At 42.8% G+C, this 20731-nt stretch overlaps 1 protein-coding gene across 1 annotated transcript in view; it reads right to left on the reverse strand.

Moving 5' to 3' along the window:
- Positions 1 to 20731, reverse strand: part of tenm1 (teneurin transmembrane protein 1) — a 202998-nt gene that overhangs the window by 94412 nt on the left and 87855 nt on the right. Inside the window, exons 6-9 of the mRNA XM_005916517.3 lie at positions 17017 to 17190; positions 6346 to 6548; positions 4378 to 4585; positions 214 to 315 (exon numbers count right to left, since the gene is read on the reverse strand). Of these exons, the coding sequence (XP_005916579.1) occupies positions 214 to 315; positions 4378 to 4585; positions 6346 to 6548; positions 17017 to 17190 (687 nt within the window). The remainder of the gene's footprint in view (positions 1 to 213; positions 316 to 4377; positions 4586 to 6345; positions 6549 to 17016; positions 17191 to 20731) is intronic.

Here is a 20731-nt window from a genome sequence, read left to right on the forward strand (position 1 = left end):
ATATATAGATATATAGATTATATAGATATATGTATAAGTGAATTACACATTTGTGACAACTTTTAGAAACATTTTCAGCAGAAGTGAACAGGCTCAGGGCTACAAAAAGTCCCTCCAGACTGTGTTGGGAGGCTGGAAAATATGAAAGACGCATTTCTTTTAAACTTGCTCTTTTACTGAAATTAGACAGACAGACAGATAGATATTTCTTACCTTTGGCACAGTCAGGACCCAAGAATCCAGCAAAGCAGTGGCAGTGTCCAGCGACACACTCTCCATTTCCGTTACAGTCTGTGGAGCAGCCGTCCATTGAGTCTGCATACCCACGCACACAAACAAACACACACATCAGAACATAAAAGCCAGAAAATAATACAAGAATTTGAAAATATTCTGCATGTAACTCCATAAGCTGACATGGCTCACTGTTATTGAATGAGAGATCTGATAAGCAATGGATGGCTCCCCAGACACAGGGGCTATATTAGATTAGTCTGATCCAGCTGCTATCACTCTCTGGGGAACGGCCAAGCACTCACTTACACTCAGTAGCACTAAGCACATTATACTGCATTACAGGTTGGAAACACGCGGTACGCAAATTTACACACATCAAGGCTTAATCAACAAACTGTTTACACGGGCCGCAGTTTGGAACGAGACTGGAACAACATAAAATCTGACATTGTGAGTGCACGAGTAAGTGGAGAATATACAATGGCGCGTCGCTACAGTAGATGCACTCTGGGCATTGCAAAAGATCAATGTGATGCTTGTTTCTACTAGAGCATTGTCTCATCTGGATGTGTGCGTTTCATCCTATCCCTCTGTAGGCTATGTGCATTTCATCGTAATCCACAATCAGACTTCAAAAGGAAAAACTTCTTTTTTACTCTTCTCCCTTTTTCTCTTATTGATACGTCCATCATGTCAGAGCTCATTCTCAGGGCCCGAGCAGATAGGGGAGATAAAAACGGAGCGCGCTTTCATGATTTTAGAGCATTACAGGAGCCTCGCTCTCAGCTCTGCTCAAGACACAAGTTTCTGGTGAAGAAGAATCAGCAGCTGGCAGAGCTGGGGATTTGAACCATGCTGCAGGTTGTCTCGTGGCAGGCGAGCTCCATCTAAGCTAGATAAAGTAATTAAAATGAGTGTCGAGGATGTCATCCTTTATTTGACCCTGCGCCGTCCTGCTCGCTCTCCTCTGAACAGGGATCGACTCCAGAGTCAAACCGCTGCAGTCCCCTGGCTCGCTCTGCTCAGGGAGCATGGATGACAAATCCTTCAGTGGCACGGCTCACACACACACACGCTTACAAACACATGCACACAAAGTTATTATGTGACACCCGCCTTGAGGCGCGTGTGACACATGCTAATGAGACAGGCCCTGCCAGTAGCCGGCAGCGCAGCGTTATCCTCCACAGCAGCGCATCACTACAGAAACCAAAGTCATTTTCACCTCCATCACCTGTCATCGTCACACTGATGGAGAGAAGGAGTGGCAATCATCTTCTCTCCCACACAGTCGGGAGAAATCACAAATGTTTCTCTTTCTCACGCTCGGGGGAAGAAAAAAAAGAGCCTCCTATGCACAAATTCCAATATTGACTGTGGCACCTGACACATGTAATGAACAAAAACTCATCTGCAAGGTCACCGAGTTGCTTTTGAATCGGGCGCAGGCGAGCGATCCGTCAGATCTCTCACAAGGCTGCAGGGTTGCAGCAGTGATATAAGCTCTGTATCTTTTCAGGTCAATGTCTCAAACATAAAACTCTCCGGGCAATTAAGAGGTAATGCATAAGAAAGCTATGCCTCTATTTGTTACAGCGTGTATGTGTGTGAGTGTGCACGTGTGTGGGCATTCATGAGACGCCCACTCTCTTCTTTCCACTGACTAAACCCTGGCCAGTTAGAAATCACTCATGCCATAAGTTATTGAAGTTAAATGCTATTATAAAATGGGTGCTTCCAGCCAAGTGATCTGATTGGTCAAATAAGCATTCCAATTGTACTTTATGAGCCCGTAAAGATTCAGCCATGCTTTATGACCCTTGGGCTTTATGAATTTATGAAAAAAAAGATGAAATGGCTGCTCAGCTAACTAGAAGTATCCAGCCTCTAGCCAACCACCAGTTTTGTTTATCCTCTTTTTTATTAAAAGTTATGAAGGAAACTTTCCCAGATTTGTTTTCCTTTTTCTTATGGCCATTGTTTTAAAGAGGCAATATTCAAGCACACGTGTGATGGCAGGTGAATAAGCAATTATGTATAATTAACAGCCCTGCAGGGAGCAGCACTCTCTCCCTAAGCAGATTTAAAAAGAAGACGGTGCTGGCAAAGTGGCCTACATGTAAACGTCGGTATCAGCGGAACAGGAAAAAAGGAGCTTTATCCGCATCTGCCGGCATTTTTTACAGCAGAGAATATGTTTGAAAATGCAATCTGACTCTCATAATGGCATCTATTTTGAAATCAGCGTGTACCTTTTCAGTCTTTTTTTATGGCATCCATTTATATGCCATAGAATCACCAAGATACTGTACGCACACATCGACATGCATTACAGAATCTATATCAGAATTTATGCAGACAATTTTTAGCTGCAAGCAAGTACGATATGACTGTGTTCTGCTCGTGTGTGTGTGTGTGTGAGATGGCCCGTGAAAGGATGACAGAACAAAATATCTTCCGAACGACAAAGGTCAGTTATCCGCTGACAACACATGTGATTTTAAACGATCTAACCCAACTTGATTCTTTCTTCTTTTCATCTTTTGTTTCCCCCCCAAGATAATGACTACTGTGAACATCCATGACAGGGTTTTCTCTCTCTCAGGTAGCCCCACGTCTCATTACTCTTGCAATCATGTTTTACATCCCAAAGCAACAAGCAATTTGTTTTTTCAAAAACCGCAATCAGCCCCATTTCAGGTATTGTCCTATCATCTTTGTGCTCATATTTTTACTTCTTGTCATACTCCACACTCTATTGATTTCATCTTACTTTATTTATTTATTTTCACGGTCGCTTTTCGCTTATTTATTCTCTCTCGTTTCTTCGATGTATCCAGTTACTACTGGCTGCGGAAAAGCTCAGTTTCCCGACAGAGATCATCTCAATTCTCCCTCCTCTCCTCATCATCAAGGTTCAATTCTCAGTCTACACTATATTGTGTCCCTTATTAGGATTTACCGCACAGTGGCTGGGCGGCTTTCATCTTCTGCCTCTGAAAGTAAGCGGTGTCCTGCCGTAACTTCTTTCAGATGTGTAAATAGGCAGTAAAATGATCTTTGACCCCAATCCATTAATATTATTTTTGCCTTTCAAGCTGTATCGCTCGATTAATTGTTTTGAACAACCTCGGCAAACTAAAGGCCGGTAGACTAAGGCCATCTGTTGTTCCTCTGTTTGTTTTTGATTACTAAAGAGAGGCAACAAAAATTCTTCCTGGTTCCTGTTTATCACGAAATATGTGACTGGGGAAAAAAACAGAAAGTCTGGTCTATTCCAGACTTTACAGACAGCACACGTGTCAACAAATGTTTGACAGCTCTGAAATAAAATCTGTGTTTAGCTGTCGCACGCTGTCAGTCATTGTAAAAAAGACTCTGTCAATATGACGATGAAAGATGTCTTCAGTACAATGTTTTGCCTCTGTGGAGCTGTTTACTGATTGGCTTGCAACTTGGGTTTTGAAGGGGTTGTTGATACATATTTAGCCTAAAAGCATCACGTCAGCCACGCATAATGTTCCTGATCATTTCCTGAATAATAGGAAAACCTCGTCATAAGAGACGCGCGAGGAAAAACATCCCAAAATATAGACTTTTCTTTTTCATGGAGGGTCGCTCGCGATATGCGTGTGAGTGTATTAACATGGAAATTACCAAGTTGCTCCATGGCATTACTGTGCTACTACATTTCCCAACACTTTTTTTTTTTGGTTATTTCAACACTGTATTCTCTTAAGGACTACTGGGCAAAGTGGGAGTGAAGAAACTGCCCTGGTAATTATCCACTTGTCTATATTCAGCCACATACTCTTGCATTATTCACATCCTTCAATTTACACTGCCATCCGTGTGTGTCATAGCAATGAGCTGCAGTTAGCAAGCCCTGTCATTACTACAGGAGCTGTCCTCCCCTTTTTAACGGCTGTCTCTGCCATGCCAAACTCACTCGCATAATAGGAAAAGTTCCCTTCAAATGTCAATGAGTTTCACACCACTCTTGACCATGCCCTTACGTGTCTGCATATCCGCAGATAAAAAGGAAGACAGAACGAGAGAGTGAAGCAGCCCTGAGACGTTATCAGAGGAACACATGTAAAGCAAGACAAATACAGAAGAAAAAAAGCTAATCCTCCTCACCTATGGGAGTGCTGTGGAGTAACACCTGCTCCAGGTTGCGGCCGTCGTTGTAGAGAGCCAGGTGCCAGGTGCCGGGGTCCATGTACTCGATGAAGCCTGTTTCTTGGAGGCCGCTCAGTAGCAGGCCTTTGGGAGCTTTGGCAGCTGAGACGGGATCAGTCAAGGACCTGGGCAGGGCCTTCCCATCCAGCAGTTTTACAAAGTCAAACTGAATACAACACAACCAGGAAACAGCATTATCAACCAGTCTGAAGGAAACAACAGCAACAAAAACAACATGGGAATTCGCAAAAGCTACATAAAGGCAACAGAAATGAGCGAGGCAAACCTTGTGCAGTGGCGTGTGGCTGTTGTTGGGCTAGCTGCGTGAATGCTATTAGAAAACTGGGTGGATACAAGAAATTGGGGACTAGAATTCATGATGCGCATATCAAATGTGAATCCAGAGGCCAAAGGAAAGGAGGAATGCTTTTTTTCAGCCGCATCTCCCTTTTCTACCAGACGTGTTCCACAGCAGCTGGCTCAAAAACTTGACATGCTGCTAATAGCATGGGCACACTTTACCACCCAGGTTTTCAGTGGAGCAGACTATTATTTCATCTGTCTTAACCTTTTCGTGCTTCTTTCTCTCCCTCTTTAACTTCCTCCACCACTCTCATCTCCTCTCTCTCCCTCCCCTCCTATCCATCCTCAAACCTCCTTGAACTAGCAAGCACTCGCTGAGTCTTATTTCCCCTGAGGGCTGTGTGTCACACTAGTGTCAAAAACAGCTAATTAGACCTCTTCATGCAGGCGAGAGCAGGGGCGCACTGATGTTAAAAAGCAGATGACTCAGTGTGTGTTGTATTTTTGTCTGTATCTGTGCGTCTTGAATGGCACAATGCTGTTCTACACTTTGCACGATACGAGACGCTAACATCAGCGTTTTCTTCACGAAAAACCGAGTGCGTCCGTACTTTTTAGGGTGCCCGTGCACCGTTTTAGAAAGACACGTATCCATGTGGGGAGAATTGCTTTGTCCTCATGTTTTGTTTGTTTTCTTAGCTGGAAAATTAGCATCATATTCAGTATGAGAAAAACACGCACGAGTCTAGAGAAGAAAAAAACATCAGTTTTCCATCAGCAACTCTAACACTGTGTTTCAATACAGCTGAACTCACAATTTAATTGATCTGATTTACATTTTTTTCTCTTTGTGTTGTCAGAACAAGTTTAAAGCAGTGATTTTTTTTGGTTCATGGTTCATGAATGCTACCTGTTAAACAGGCAGACAGCAAATTCATGCTCTGCTGCAGTCAGTTATCGATTTAACTGTTTTTGTTTGTTCTAACACATTAGCCTCACAAAACATGAATAAAAGCAGTTTATGGACATCTGTCTCCACACAAATCGGCGTTTGTACTGAAAAGAACAAAATGCAACTTCCACCTCTTTTAGGACAAGAAATCCAGAGACATCAAAATGGAGACAAAGTAACAGCGAATCCAAAAAAACAAAACAAAACCTATTCCAGCTGTCAGATTGGATGAAAATGTGCTTGCTGTAATGCTCTGTCTGGCTGAATGAGCACACTGACAAATTTTGAGATTGGGAAGAACAAAGATGTTGATAAATAAAGAGATGTGGTTTTAGAGGAAATGCACAAAAAAGACAGCCAGTGTATCACAATAGAAGTTTTTAAAAAGACTTTCAAACTAAGATAATTTCTCATGTTTAAATATTAAAAAAAGCATTGTGTGTCGTGTGTGTCTAGAGCATCCTGGAGTATCAGGAGTTCTGGATCAAAGAATATAATGTAATCGTGTTCAAATAAGTGCTTAACACTCCCCACCGCTGAATATTACCTCAGTGTAGATGCAAGGACAAAGTGGAGAGAAATAGGTGCATTAGCGTGGATGGGATCTGTAGCAGCTGAAGCAAACATGCCCATCTGGTGAACAGCACGCTACGACATGGGGCCTTCTTTACCTGAGTGTGTGTAGGCGGTATGTTCCTGCGCCCATAGACCCCCAGCAGTGCGTTGTGTGAAAGAGAAAGATTGAACTTGATGTAGGTCGGATGGTGCACAGTTATATGAAACCTCCAAAAAAGTCCCGGCGGGATTGCCTGGCTCTGCTGAGTCCCGATGTCGACCTCGCCACGGTCGATGGCCCGGCCTCGCACCCACTTTTCTGTAGGCAAAAAATAAAAAAAATCGCACAGGTGAGGCTGCTAAAGACACACGCTGCAGATTTATCAAGGCGGACAGGCTGTCGTATTCAGTATCAGAGGGAGCAATTAATAACCAACCTGATGTCCTCAAACATCAGCGTGATCAGCCGCTGCACTAATGAAGCGAGACTGAATAGATGTCAGGAATGACTGAGCGGTGGTGAAAATCCTGCTTTTCAAGAGACCATGCTTTGGCAGGCCTTTGGATAGACTCTGCATAAAGATGAACTGCTTTAAAAAGGAAGTGTTTTGTCTGAGAGCTGTCTACTGGGGCTTTGTCGTGTGCTATATTAGCATCTTCTAACAAGAAAGAAAGTCTGTGTGTGTGTGTTAGTGTGAAAGAAGAGAGAGAACGAGAGAGAGCCAAGGATGAGAAAAAGTGAGGAGGGCACATGCACGCATTCACAAACAGCGTCACACAGATAGTGTCTTGAGTGAGAGTGTGTCTTTGTCTGTGAAGAGAATAGGTCTTTCCAACAGTCCCCTGGCCATCAGCTCCTCTTCTCTCCATAAGCCTTTATCAACCACCAGGCCCGAGTCTTTTGTGTTGGGGAGCAGGCAAGGCTCTCCAGCCCTCTGTGTGTCAGCCTTTATGTAGAGATATATCTCTGCTTCTAAACTAAGATGGAGGAAATATGGTGACAGAGGGAAGCCAGCCGATCGTTACGGCCACAAAGGCAGAAGAACAGTTAGGGGCAGATTCATGGACGAGCCGGCTCGCTCTCAATCCATAATGCCTGCTGCTTTACCACTCCATTATGGCGACACCATACATGCCTGCAGGCCAGCCGACATATATCACACGTACTGTCAGAGCAAGGGAGGCGGAGAGTGCAGGAATGTGAGGTACTCATCTTGCTATGCTAGCAGAAGCTAAAGCGATGGGAATATTTATTAGTCCGTTGGTCATTCCAGCTCTTTATTGCAGACCTCTCAGTACCTACAGCTGTTAAGTTTTACACAGATATTCATGACGATCGGAGAAAAATTCTGGGTCTGATGATTGTTTTTTTCTTTCCAGCTTGTCACGCCATGAAGCTGACATTTGTGGTTTTGCTTGAAATGTCACATCAACTTTTCTTCTCTACTCTCGTCACCAGGTCAGATCGCCTTGGGTTAATCAGCAAACATGCTACCCTGCTCCAACTACACAGCCGGATATCTGCACACAAATGTTAGACAAAAGGTGCATCCATCCATCCGTCCATCCATCCATCCGTCCATCCATCTCCTACTAAGGGTCATCACAGGGTGACAGGTACTACCTGGACAAGTCGTTTCCCTTTTCTATAAAGCAAAGACAACAAGTTTGCAGTATGTTGAAAATGCCTAAGCAATGCATTTCTTGCTCAAAGCACTACTGTGCATGCATCTCTAGTATAGCTGTGGCACCTGCAGACTGGGAGATTTCAGCAATCTCAAGCCAACATAGATCAAATAAACTTAGGTACGACATCAAGTTGAGTTATGCGGACTGCACAATTGATGAAACTTACAGAATCTTAGGCCACAATGAACGGTCACAATTCCCCGGCTGTTTCTTTCCATGCCTAACGGAGTCATAATAACATCTGGAGACACATTATACAAACGTGGCTTCTGCCGCCATGACTCAGTTCGATTTTCTTCATTGCTGGAATTCCAAACACTTCATTTTCCACATTTTACCTCCATTCATTCCATTTATTTTGGTGTTTTTTTTTTCTCCTTTACAATTTGTGCCAGTGTGCCAGTGTCAAAGTTGATCAGTGTGTGTTATCTAATACTGCATTCCTATCTGGTTGGTTAGTGGACGTGACGATGCCAACACTTTGGCAGGCCATCTGTAGCAGCGAGATTGTGGAAAGGGTCAGCTTTGAACCTTAACGCGAGATAAATATCTTAGAGCCAAGACTAAAAGACATTCGCAGCTCACTCGTCAAATCACACACAGTGAATACTTGAATTTCAGTGAATTTTAAAAATTGTGCAAATGAATGCCAAAAGATCATACATCATCTCTTTCTACCCTTCTATCTCATTTAGGCAACACTTGAAAAGAAATAATAAAGTGATTAATTCGGTAACGCGCTTAACTAGTGCGACGAGAGGGGAAAAAAGGGACAAAACGATGAGATTGGGACGAGAACAAAAACAGTTCAAAAAGATTTTTGAATGAAAGTAAAAGCAAAAGCAAAAAAAAAAACAACCCACACACACACTCACAGACAGGTGTCTGTATGAGGCATAAATTGTTCCCGCACTAAAATCTCTACCAAACCGAACAAAAGCAGCTTGGCCGAACTAAAGTATGCATTCATGCATTCCTGCCGAGTCTACCTCAGCAGTCTATTCCTTTTAATGCTAATCCTCACTTCTGCGCCTCGCCACAAAAATATAAAGGCCAGCAGAGGGATGGATGTCCCGAGGAAAGCAGTCTTTTATTCAGCACTAGATGAATAGGACATGAATAGGGCATGGCAGTTGGCGGAACACTGGCAGGCAGGCAGGCGCACAAGCAGGCTGACTGGCAGGCTGGCGGGCAGATGAGCAGGACTGATGCTAATTACTGTACAGTGCTTCTCCAAGTGTGATGCAACAAGGGGACAGAAAGCGGCACTCAGGTCAGCCACAAGGAAGGGTGGTAGGGAGATGGGGGAAGTGGGGGAGATGTAAAAGGGAGGGAGGGGGGAGCACATATGAGAGGACCATGCTCATTGACGAGTTGGCTGTGTCGAGTTACAACTGCTGATGCAAGAAAGAAGAAAAACCCTCCTTGCATCTCTCTCTCCCTCCCTCCCTCTCTCTCCGTCTGTCTCAGCACGTAGAGAATAATACTGCAGCTCCAGTAAAACCAGGGGAGAGGATCGAGGCATTTTTGGGAGTCCCACAGAAACCAGACAGCTCACATGGTGACCGGGGGCTCCTAGAGCCGCTCAGATTACTTCTGTCAATCAGTGTGTTCCAGCCGTGTGTCTCAGCACAAAACCTGAGCCCACTCTTTGAAAAGATCTTTCAAAACAGCAAATCTGTGTTTATTCCTATCTGGCAGACATAAAGAATACAAGCTTAAACAAGATGATATGCAAACTGGGAGGCAAAAATTCCTTCGCACCTTGCTATCTCGTGGCTTTAATAACAGAAAAGCAGCTTGAAATTCACACTTGCTATCGGCGGCTTGGAATAAGAGTAAAAATACAACAGCATCGCATAAGCCTCCTTTTATCATTAGTTGGCAGGGGAAGAAAAAAAATTGGAATATTTGAAAATGTTGAGCCTGTTTAAAGGGCAGATAAAAGCGTTGCATTGCTCATTCATGTCTACCATCAACATGGCCTTGATGGGAATGATGAATTGGTAGTGGGTCAGTCTGACATAACCAACATAGGGAGCATTACAATAATGATGATGCTGCCTCAGCCAATTATAGTGCTTCTAATGCCCCCACTGACACTAGTCGCACACAATATGCAAACACATGTACACAATGCAATATTTTCTGCTAAATTAGCCCTTGAAAATGTTCCCAGGCCGCAGGACATCTGGATCAGGACGGCTTTACAATTGAACTCTTAACCTTTCCCATTTCTAATGACTCGCTAACACCTCCACATTGTCCTCCTTCACCCCCGTCTTTGCAAAGCACGTGCTTCCAAAAGTTAGTGTGAGTTTGCCTGCCCATCCATCTGAATGTGCTGTGTGTCTCTGAGTGTGTGCGTGTGGGTGCACCAGGCCAATGAAGGAACGGAACTACATTAGGACTTGGGACACAAGGTCTAATTAATTTCTCTTGCCTACGGGTTATTCAGGTAAAACAATTACACCTGTAATCTATTTTCAAAGGAACTAAACTGTCTTTGCAATTAATTTTATTATCCCTCAGATTCTAATGAAGCAGAGAACAGACTAAAAAGTGCAGCCAGGGTCTTGGTGACGGGACACGTCTGAGGGGACTGGAATTGTGTGTGTGTGTGTGTGTGTGTGCGCACGTCAATACTGATGCATAGGTCTGTGTCTGAATCTCACACATATTGGTGCAGACAACATTAATAGCGTTCCAAATGCAAGAGAGATTGAGTTTGCCGCAGGATGAATAAAAATATCACAATGGGCAAGGTCTCTATAATTACTTGGATTCAATTAAGGGCCTTTTGAGCAGGTGGCTTAATAAGCTTTCAGCCGCCTCTCTCCACTGTGCAGCCTAATGAGTGTCAGTCAGAGTCAGGAGAAGATAATGCTCTTGGCCTTAGGCCCTTCCATTACTCTCTCTTCCTCACCTTCTACCATCAGACCCCAGGCTACGTGTGTGACAGACACATCTGGCCCTTAGCAAACGCATCCACTGCACGACACATGCATTGTTACACATGTAATATGTGTTGTGTCAATTGGAACGTGGATAAAGTACCTACAGATTATTTTTCTTCAAGCTTTACCTGTGTAGTCTGGGTGCAGGTCTAGAGGCTTAACTACTGTGATGCATTTTGAAAATTACTTGTAAGTATCTTAAATTACCCCTCTTGGATATTTATGTCCAAAAAAGTAGAGCACAAGGTCGATGCAACTTTGTGTAACAAAACAGGCTTCCTTCTCTGTAGTGTTTTTTACACTTTGGTACATCACTTTGTCATTTTTATGAAATATTTGTATCTAATATGTTTTCCAAAATTTTACTAATAAACTACTAATAAAGATATGTGAAGAGATATTTTTACCTGCTTAATAAAAATATGTATTTCCTTAACAAATGTGCTTATGTCATGCTATGCTATTAGATTGTTAATGCTGATGCATATGTAAATAGTGTTTGAATGTAGGAACAAATCAAGGCAAAGCTGCTTTAACTGCTTTTTTAAAATTGTATCTTCCCAGTTTTTCCTGCGCAGAGGAACTCGAAGATTTGTTCCAACAAAAGCCAAAGAAAAAAAGAAACAAAACTCCAGCACTGTGCTCAAATGATCTATTTTTAAACCAGTATTGTTGTTAGGGATTTAACTGACAAGCATAATCAAAATGTGGTCAGAAACAACAGGAAAATACTCATGTTTCTGTCAACTAAGGTACAAGACTCATTCACTTCAGTGAAAGCAGACTCATCATGTTTGTGTGAGGAGCCGTTCCCCAAAGGCACATTCTGAGTCAGGAATATGATATTGTTGGTTGGTTTAACAATTCACTGTGGCATGTGGCATGTAATGTAATTTTAATCTGCAAGGAAGCTGCTAATTAAACGCATTAATAACTGCATTAACAGGACTGTGCAAAAGTCTTAAGCCACCCCTAATTTCTTTATATTTTGCTGGGATGGTGGGAAATAGGTGCATACATACAGAGATTACTTAATTCATAATAAACTCTCTTAGGCAGCTTTCTTGTTATTTCTTTAAGCAGTCTTAAGGAATAGTTCTTCAGGCTTCTTGAAGGACATTCAAAGCTCTTCTTTGGATGTTGGCTGCATTTTGTTCTCTACAAAGATGATCCCACACTGCTTCAATAATGAGTCTGAGCTCTGGGGAGGCCAATCCATGACTGATTGTGTTTTTCTATCCAGGTGTGCTTTTGCTGCATTGGCAGTGTTTTTGGCGTCACACTGAAAAATAAAACTTTCCACTGTACCGCATGCTGTATCATGGCGACAGTACTTTTTCGACATTCACAATTCCATCAATTTTTAAATATCCCCAACACCACTGGCTAAAACACAGCCCCAAACCATGACAGAGCCTCCACCACATGACATCTGCCCTCCTCCATACTGATGATTATTTAAACCAAAACTACTCTGGATTCATGACTCCATCAGACCTGTTGGCACTGATTCAGTCCAGTTCCTGTGTAATTCGGCATACTTCTCTCCCTGTTTCTCATCCTGAAGAAAGGCTTCTTGATAGCCACCCTTCTACTGAGACCATTTCTGATGAGGCTTTAGTGAACAGTAGTATTAACTGAAGTGCCAGATCTCTCGGGTCCTGTATTAGGTCTTTGCTGGATTTTTTCTATTTCTTTAGGATATCGATTTCACATACCGTTCATCTGCTACAGATGTTTTTTTTTACACTATCATTTCTTTTATTCGTTTGTCCTCCAGTTGCCAAGTTTCCTCATTTTTAAGGGCACACTGCACACTATTGTATGCCAAACTTTTTTATTCTGTCAGTTTTCATAGAAAAATAAGGAAATGTGTTGTTTTTGCAACAGGCTGCCAGTAACAAAGTAGCTTAACAAACAAAACTGAACTGAAAAGAAAGTAGAAAAGCAGCCAATGTCCAAAGAAAAACTTTAAAGGACCTTCACAAAGCATGGAGAACTATTCCTCTAGACGCCTTGAGCAATAGCAAACAAAAATTTAAAAATCAAAATATAATGACTTGATGGGTGGCTCAATACTTTTGTACAGTGCACCAGTATCAAATGGAAACAGTTGAATAAAGTTCTTGTTTGACCACCTTTTGACCAGCTTTGAGTTTATTTTATTGTTTATTTTACAATTGATGTCAGAGCCTGTGGCACATACTACTCAAATGTCAAAAGTTCCTGCTCTTGACAAAACGTGACATGTATACTGTAAACACTGGCTGTAGTTTGAAATTATGTTTCATTTCCTCCGATATTTCTGGATGAGATGTTTTGAATGCCGGCCGCCTAACAGACAGACATGCCGCTGCTGTTAGGCTTTCTCAACTTGAGGCGCTCAAGCAGGGGGTTCACTAAGTGATCCATACTCTCTCTGCGTGTGTGTCTGTGTGAACGCGGGCGTGTGCGCATGTGTTACATCCTGAGACTGTATCCCAGCGTGAGAAAATCAATGAGACCAGTGTAACAGGGACCAGTCCATAAGCATTTGCACACACGCGCACGCGTTCACCTCTGCGCCACACACATTCGCTCTGCTCGCACCCGCGCGCAACATCAACACACTTTCTTACTCTTGTGGACACATGCGGACTGCTCGGCCTCACTTCCCTCCACTCTCTCTGCACGCAGTCTAGAATATTGATGTGCTCTTTAAGAGCCCTTCTCTCTGTCTCTGTCACATTTCATCCATCTACACACAATTTTCCAACCACACCATCAGGCAGAGTGAAAACAATTCGGCACTAACTCAGGAGTTTATACAATCATCACATAGGCTCAGATGGCATTCCACAAGCTCCACATTTCATCATCTCCACATTATAATGAGGCAACGCGCCGCTCTACTGTATGTCACTTTGTATCATTTCATATCGTTAATACATCCGACGTTGCACATTGAGTGAAATATTACTCTCAAACTCTGATGTACTTCATTAAGGAAGGGATTCCACCGACAAAAAATTTCTGTTCTGGGCACATCTGCTTTCATGTACGCCAGAAGAGTTTCCATTAATGCGTGTGTGTGTGTGTGTGTGTGTGTGTGTGTGTGTGTGTGTGTGTGTGTGTGTGGTGGTGGTGTGTGTGTGTGTGTTGATGTGAATGCCATCTCTAAATGCCCTTACCATCGCTTGTTTGATATAAAAACAGAGAAGAGATAAGGGAAAGGCGGTGTGTTTGTGAGCACACATTCATGCATGCACATCAGCGCGAGGTTGGGTATCATGGGGCGAGTGGCAATTACTGTAATACTAATTAGAGAAGCTTTTATGTGTGGTCGGCTTAGAGGGGCTGCTGGTGATCTCTGGAAACTGCAGGAGAGATAGTGTGAAGAATATAAAACAGCACGCGCGGCTTGACGAGACGCTAGCCATACGCGCATGACACAACATGTCAATTAGCATCAAGCACGGTGGCGCGGGCCGCCTCATAAGGTGGATTAGAAGTCTTGCGGCTCCGGATTCTGATTTCGGAGTGGAGCCAACAAATCATCTTTATGGCATTGAAGTTGACAGAAAAACAACAACACTAAAAATACATGAACGACAATACAAGAAGATTACTACCTTCCAATCATTCTGCCAAGCTCGTTTCATCTCTCCCTACTGTGTCATCAGTTTATATCAAAACAAGCAGAAACTGATGACTATCCTCCAATCAGCCGCCTCAGCTATCTTCATGCTCCCACTGTTACTTGTGTTCCTTGTGTTTATAGCAGCGTGTTAGGCTAAGACAATTTATTCCGAATTAAAAAAACTGAACATTTTGCATCTTGTTGTTCTTTGAGTTTCTTTTCTTTTTTGGTGGTTTGCAGACAAGTCGTGAAAGCTTCTTCTAAGATGTTTAAGGAATTTGCTACTTTAATGACAGCAATTCTTTTTTAGCTTCGTCGTGTATCTGTCCCTTGCCCCCTATCTCTCTATCCTTTCCATTCCTTCCCTTGCCATCATTCGCGGTGTAATCTAGGGGATTGTGTGGTCTCTTGGTGTGAGAGGTGATGGGTGCAGCAGGATGAGCGTGATAATCTGCCACACTGGATTACAGCCTAATCTCTAATCTCCCTGGCCCTCCTCTGCCTGGGGACCACCTCCACCGTGCCAATTTTATTAATCTGAGCCCCCTGCATCAACAGCTTAGCTTTGCCCATTTTGATTTCCCAGCTTTCACGGCGCATATAAAGCAATAAGAGCTGAAACAATAGATTGTTGTGACGCAACACTCAGAAGTGAATTCCACGACCCCTGCGTGCTCTATTGGAGGATTTAGATACTGATGAGAGCGTTAATCCTCCGAATGTGAGGATTCATCAAGAATAGTTGCTTCAGGGATGTCCCAGGTTGCCTAAATTGCAGCGAGTTGCAGTTTTGCTTCGCACGTTTTCTGTGTAAGCGCTGAACGTGGGCTCCGACAGCCTCCGATGTAATATCCATCAGAATCACACCAACCATGAAGGTTGCTCTGTCCTGTCTGACTTCATGACCTGAGACGCTCACAATTAATGTCCCATATCGTGGGGTTAAACTGGTGTTAGTAATTCCTCTGGCTAGTTGGGAGAAGGCAGAGTGGAGAAAAGCAATTCCAGTCACGTAGCAGGAAAAAGAAAACGCGATTAACCAGTTTCCTAGCCTTTCTAAAAAATGAGTAATCAGAGTCAGGCTTATCTCTGGACTAATGTCTCTCTATTGTATTGGATCATTAGTTGTGGGAAGAGTGTTATTTACGAAGCCAGGGACTTAATGCACTAGAAGCTGATTGAAATTTGTAGACCTGTACCTGAAGATCTGAATATAAGCGCATGTGTTTGGTGCATCTTCAGTTTTCGCTCTTGAGCAACTCTTTGTACTCGTTTTAGCCTCTGCAGCAACACAACACGACAGGCTTAATCTTTGGCTTATGTGTATGGTGTTTGTAAAAGTGTGATTAAAACATTACATGTCATTGTTCCATATGTTTAGTTTGCAGAAGTTAATGGATCCTAAATTGAAGTCTCAGCTGTGGTTCACAGCATCATTAAAGAGAAACAACTAGAATCCTCTTAAGCTATGGTGCACAATTTGCCGTGGTCCAAAAGTAACCGGGACACTAAGTGGGCAGATGTGTCTCATTTTTTTGATCAATAATTCATGCCTAAAAGAGCTGCCATGTGGCTGAAAGTTGACTGAAAGTTGCCATTTATGCAGAGGTGATAATATGAGGAGTAGAGTGGAGCCATGCAAATGAAGGACATAATACCAGGACTCGCACAAAAGCACAAATCTATCAGAGCACTATCACAGGTACCATCAAAACCAACAGCTGGCCTCCTTCCAGAAAACCAGGTGCACCCAGCAAAAGTAAAAAAAATGGCAAACAGCATGAAGAAGTCTGCATGAAGAAGAAAAACTCATTTATGTCTCTGCAGCCCGTCAAGAGCGCTCTCCAGGATTTAGGCAAAGATTCAACAGTTATCCAAAGACAACTTCATGTCCATAATTTTTTAACACATTCCTCTCCTGTCTCAAAATTTGGCATGTACATTACTCATAATCCATTTGATGAGTCGGGTGTGTTACACATGTAAAGGCTTGTAGCCTTGAGCTGACAACCTAAAGCAAAGATGAGGAGCTCTCTGCAAAAGTCTGCAGAACTTCGAAGCTACAACGCAGACAGTTTTTAAAAACATTGTCAAAATGAAAAGTCCCAGCTGACTAACATCGCATAAGTCTGGTTAAAGACTGACATGAAGGTAAGTCCAGAGCAACTCTGAAGGGGTGGTTTTCCATGGAAACCTGAAATATGAAGGCCCCGAAAATAATTCCGATTTGTCAAAATACGCTCTTATTGGGCATGCTTAATGAAATAGTCAAAAATGCTTTCCTTGCCTTTTTGCTTGCAAAAATGTCGATAGAAAGAAAAAGAAAACAGCCAGGCACAGATAAAGAAAAATGAAGTGAAGCACTCAAAGTCATCACTTATGTTTTTAGTCAATACATTTAATACAAATTTTTCAAGCTGCTGTATTACATTTGTTTTGTTGTTACTAACGGGCAGATCCTGTCAGTGTCTGAGTGCAGAACATCTGTTATTACAGTGTACACTGTGTGCGTGTCAGCTCACCTCTGTCACCACTGTGTGTGTTTTCAGGGTTGAGCGTGTCCAGCAGGTGGACGGAGCTCGTCGGTCTGGTTTTGCTGCGGTCCTCTTGTTGATGGTCTGCTGAGCTCAGGCCATTCTCATACAGCTGGCTCTCACCGTGACGCAGATGCCAGGTCAAACCTAACAGGTGGACCGCTACACACACACACACACACGCAGATTGGCAGCCAAGGGTAAAGAAAAGAAAACAGACAGAGGAGATCATTATTCAAAACATGCAAGAGGGGTGTGTCTGAATCCTTTTTTTAATGCCCATCTTAGAGCACTCACTCTCTTTATGTGCTTATTAGCGTCCGGCAAAGCAAAGGACAATTAGAAAACACGCAGAGAAGACAAACTGTCACGCACACATGCGTGCATGCCTGCGCACATGGCACATGTGCACACCAACACAGAACGTGGCAGTGGTGGGCAATTAAGGCAGATCTTGTGAGTCTGAGCCCAGGGCTAGTATTAAAGCGCTAACACAGGCTTTTATGCATGACTAATGATGCTTTGAAAGCTGCTGCCGATTCACAATCCATATGGGCCTTTTAAACAACAAAGGGTATGAGAGAGGATACTGGATTCCCCCCTCCCACTCATAAAATTGTTTACTAGGACGGGAAACCAACATGCTGTTAAATAAAAACAACTAACACACGCCCATTAAGGAAATGAATTAGTTTTTTGCGAGTGTTGTCAGTAAAGTGTTGAGTAAAACATTCAGCTGTGTTCTGACCAATCACGAGGTTCCATTCATTCAGGCTTATACTTGAGCAGTGTTTTAATTTTTTTTTAAATTTCTTTAAAAGAATCTAAAAAGGTAATGTGCCTTTGCTGATAGGAAGAACAAAGCAAATGAAATAAATCATTGCAGTTTTTTTTCTCCCCTCCTCTGACACATTTGGAACATCAAACAAAAGCAAAGACTTAAATCAAAAAGTTACTATGTGCTGGTGGCAGTCAAAGGATGGCTGCTGCATGCAGATCAAGGTAGGGAACTTCTAAGGACTTCAAACATCTTCACTGTCTGTCCTCTGTCTGCTGATTGCCGACACCCAGAAAAAGCACTTGACACGAGCTTGATAACGCTCGCGTAAAATGGCTGCTTAGAAAAACAAATCCACAATTATACGGCGCAACCAACACAATCACACAGGTACGGCGCAGACTCGCACTTTTCTCATCTGTGCATACATGCATGCATGCACACGCCTCCACAGTCGCCCACACTCCACCCCCTCCTGATGAAGGATACCTAATTAAAACTCCAAATAGTTCAAAGCCATTTGCTGCTACTTTCCTTTGCAGAAGCACAGAGGAGAGGGGTGCGAGGCGGGGAAATAAAACTGTTTTCTCTGAAAAATACCAGCAAATCTATGATGAGCTCTGAGAGTTGAAGCCAACAGGGTCCCATGCCTCACTCTGGCATCTACGGGGATCAGCAAATCATACATTTCTACTTTTGACTAGCACTAGCCACTATTGGTTTAGCTATCTACTCATGCACAATATGAGCTCTTCAAAGCAGAACACTGACGATTACCAGGGCCATGAGGGAGACGTCATGCATCATTTAGCTCAAACTAATTGAACTGTCAGTCTGTGACGAGACCAGACATGGACACGCACAAGCTCCTCACGTCAGTGTGAGTACGAGTCAGTCATTTTTAAACATCTCTTGTTTTCTTTTTCTTTTTTAAAAAAAGGCGACGTGGGGGATTTTTCGCATAAACACCTTGCTGTGAAAGTACCTGTGATGATTCATTTTGATGCTGGAAAAAAAGGATGTCAAACAGTAACCCAAATGATCTTTCTTGTACATTTAATTTCATGGATTTAGCTTCCAGCAAAATCCTTTCGGTTGTCTGGTACTGCCCGTACTGCATCCTTAGCAGACAGGTGGGAGGAGAACGGAAGCAGGTAGAAAGAAACTCATGAAAAAAGCACACACACAGTGAAGGTGGTCAAAATCACACGTATTTGACACTGACAGAATTAGCAAGAGCGCCGCTGAAATTTCCTTTCGACCATGGCAATTATCTTTCTCTTAAAATACACCATAAAATATCATACCACACCTAAAAATGTAGGTTTGTATTCCTCGTCACAGTTTGTATGGCATTATATTTGGCAGTGGAGTGGAGTGGAACAACCTATCATAGTTTCATAAATTAGTCTGTAAGAGTGCTCAGTGAGGGATGACAAGTTATTCCCAAACTGATACATTTGGCATTTCCACCATTAAGTCTCTCAGACTCCATTCTCTCCTCGCTTCCTCTCATCTGAATTGCTTTTCTTGCTCTCCATGTTTGTCTGGTGTCCCCCACACCTCTGCTGGCCAAGTATTACCCACTACAGTTATGACTCTGCAGCGACAGTCCTCACCGGCTCTCCTACCTTCTCCTCGTCACCACTCCATCTCTCCTCAAAACACCCTCAGACCCCACTTCTCCTGCTCCTCCTCATCAGCCCTCCCCCCATTCTCTGTCTCTCTCTCTCTTACTTTATGGCTGTTGACCTTTTGCTTGAACACTTAGCATCTAGAGTTGCACAGCATGCATGCACACGCAAACACACCGGAGCAAGAAGGGAACAAGGACCTCTGAGTGTGATGAGGAGATGATGGAAGAGTGAGCGTTTGAGCATATGCTCTTGTACTTTTGAGGATCTAATGTCCAAACAGTAATATTAATACCAGTGAGGACATATTTGTTGGTTTGTCATTTAAGCAAATGAATTCCGGGCATTTAAAACTGAGCACTCATAGAGCCCATAATGTGGACAGGAATGGGAGTTTAATATATGTCTATCTATTAGGCATGTAGAGGTTACAAGGTTTCAATTGCTGCAGGTTATTCAGTGCCAAAGAGACATGAAAAAAGATGAGCAACTGCTGAGCATGAAGGTTTATTGTTGACCTTAACATTTATTCTGTCAGACCCCTGACTCACAGACAAATTAATATCGTTTTTGGACACACAAACGATACTGGCACAGTCGTCATAGAGATGTCCTGTCGTCCTGGGTTACGCTATCCTACACTCTAGAAAATCACAGAGACCTTGGAGAATCTGGATTATATCGTCAAATGAACTGTGGTGTTAGTTCTTATCTGTGATGATAAAAGGACATGCAGTCTCCTGAGGAAATATAAGAAAAAAGTCAACTACAACCCCCTCAAACAATGTTGGATAAACAAGTAACGGAGTGTTTAATATAGGCCCTTTGTGACACCTTGATATTTTTATTGTTCGCATTTCTTTATTAGATCAAAAGGAGAAATAACTTAATAGAAAATAATTTTTCCCACAAAACCATGTAGAACATTTAAACCTTCACTTGATGTTTTAGAAAATAAGCTTGCTTTCTTGGCAGGGCAATATGTACAGTAAATATCCAGGTACAGCTAGCTGCTAATTAGCTTAGCTTAGCTTAGCCCCATACATTTCTTATTTGTTTTAAACAAGGCATCAGTCCAGTCCATTAATTCACTACCTGTTTAACTCCTTTCCCTTTGTGCAGATTCTCCCTTTGACTGAGTTTCTTCCGATTTCCTGCCTCTTAGAAACAAAAGGGTGGGAAGTGCTGCTGAGCTAAAATGCAGCAGAGCAGTGTCTGTAGCATATTTAGGAAATGCACTGGAGTTTAAACTATGTAGAGCCAAGAGTAGAAAAAAAACTGAACAGAGAGC

The sequence above is a fragment of the Haplochromis burtoni genome, unplaced genomic scaffold, assembly GCF_018398535.1.
Source record: "Haplochromis burtoni strain Fernald_Lab_line unplaced genomic scaffold, NCSU_Asbu1 Contig_19, whole genome shotgun sequence".
NCBI lineage: Eukaryota > Metazoa > Chordata > Actinopteri > Cichliformes > Cichlidae > Haplochromis > Haplochromis burtoni.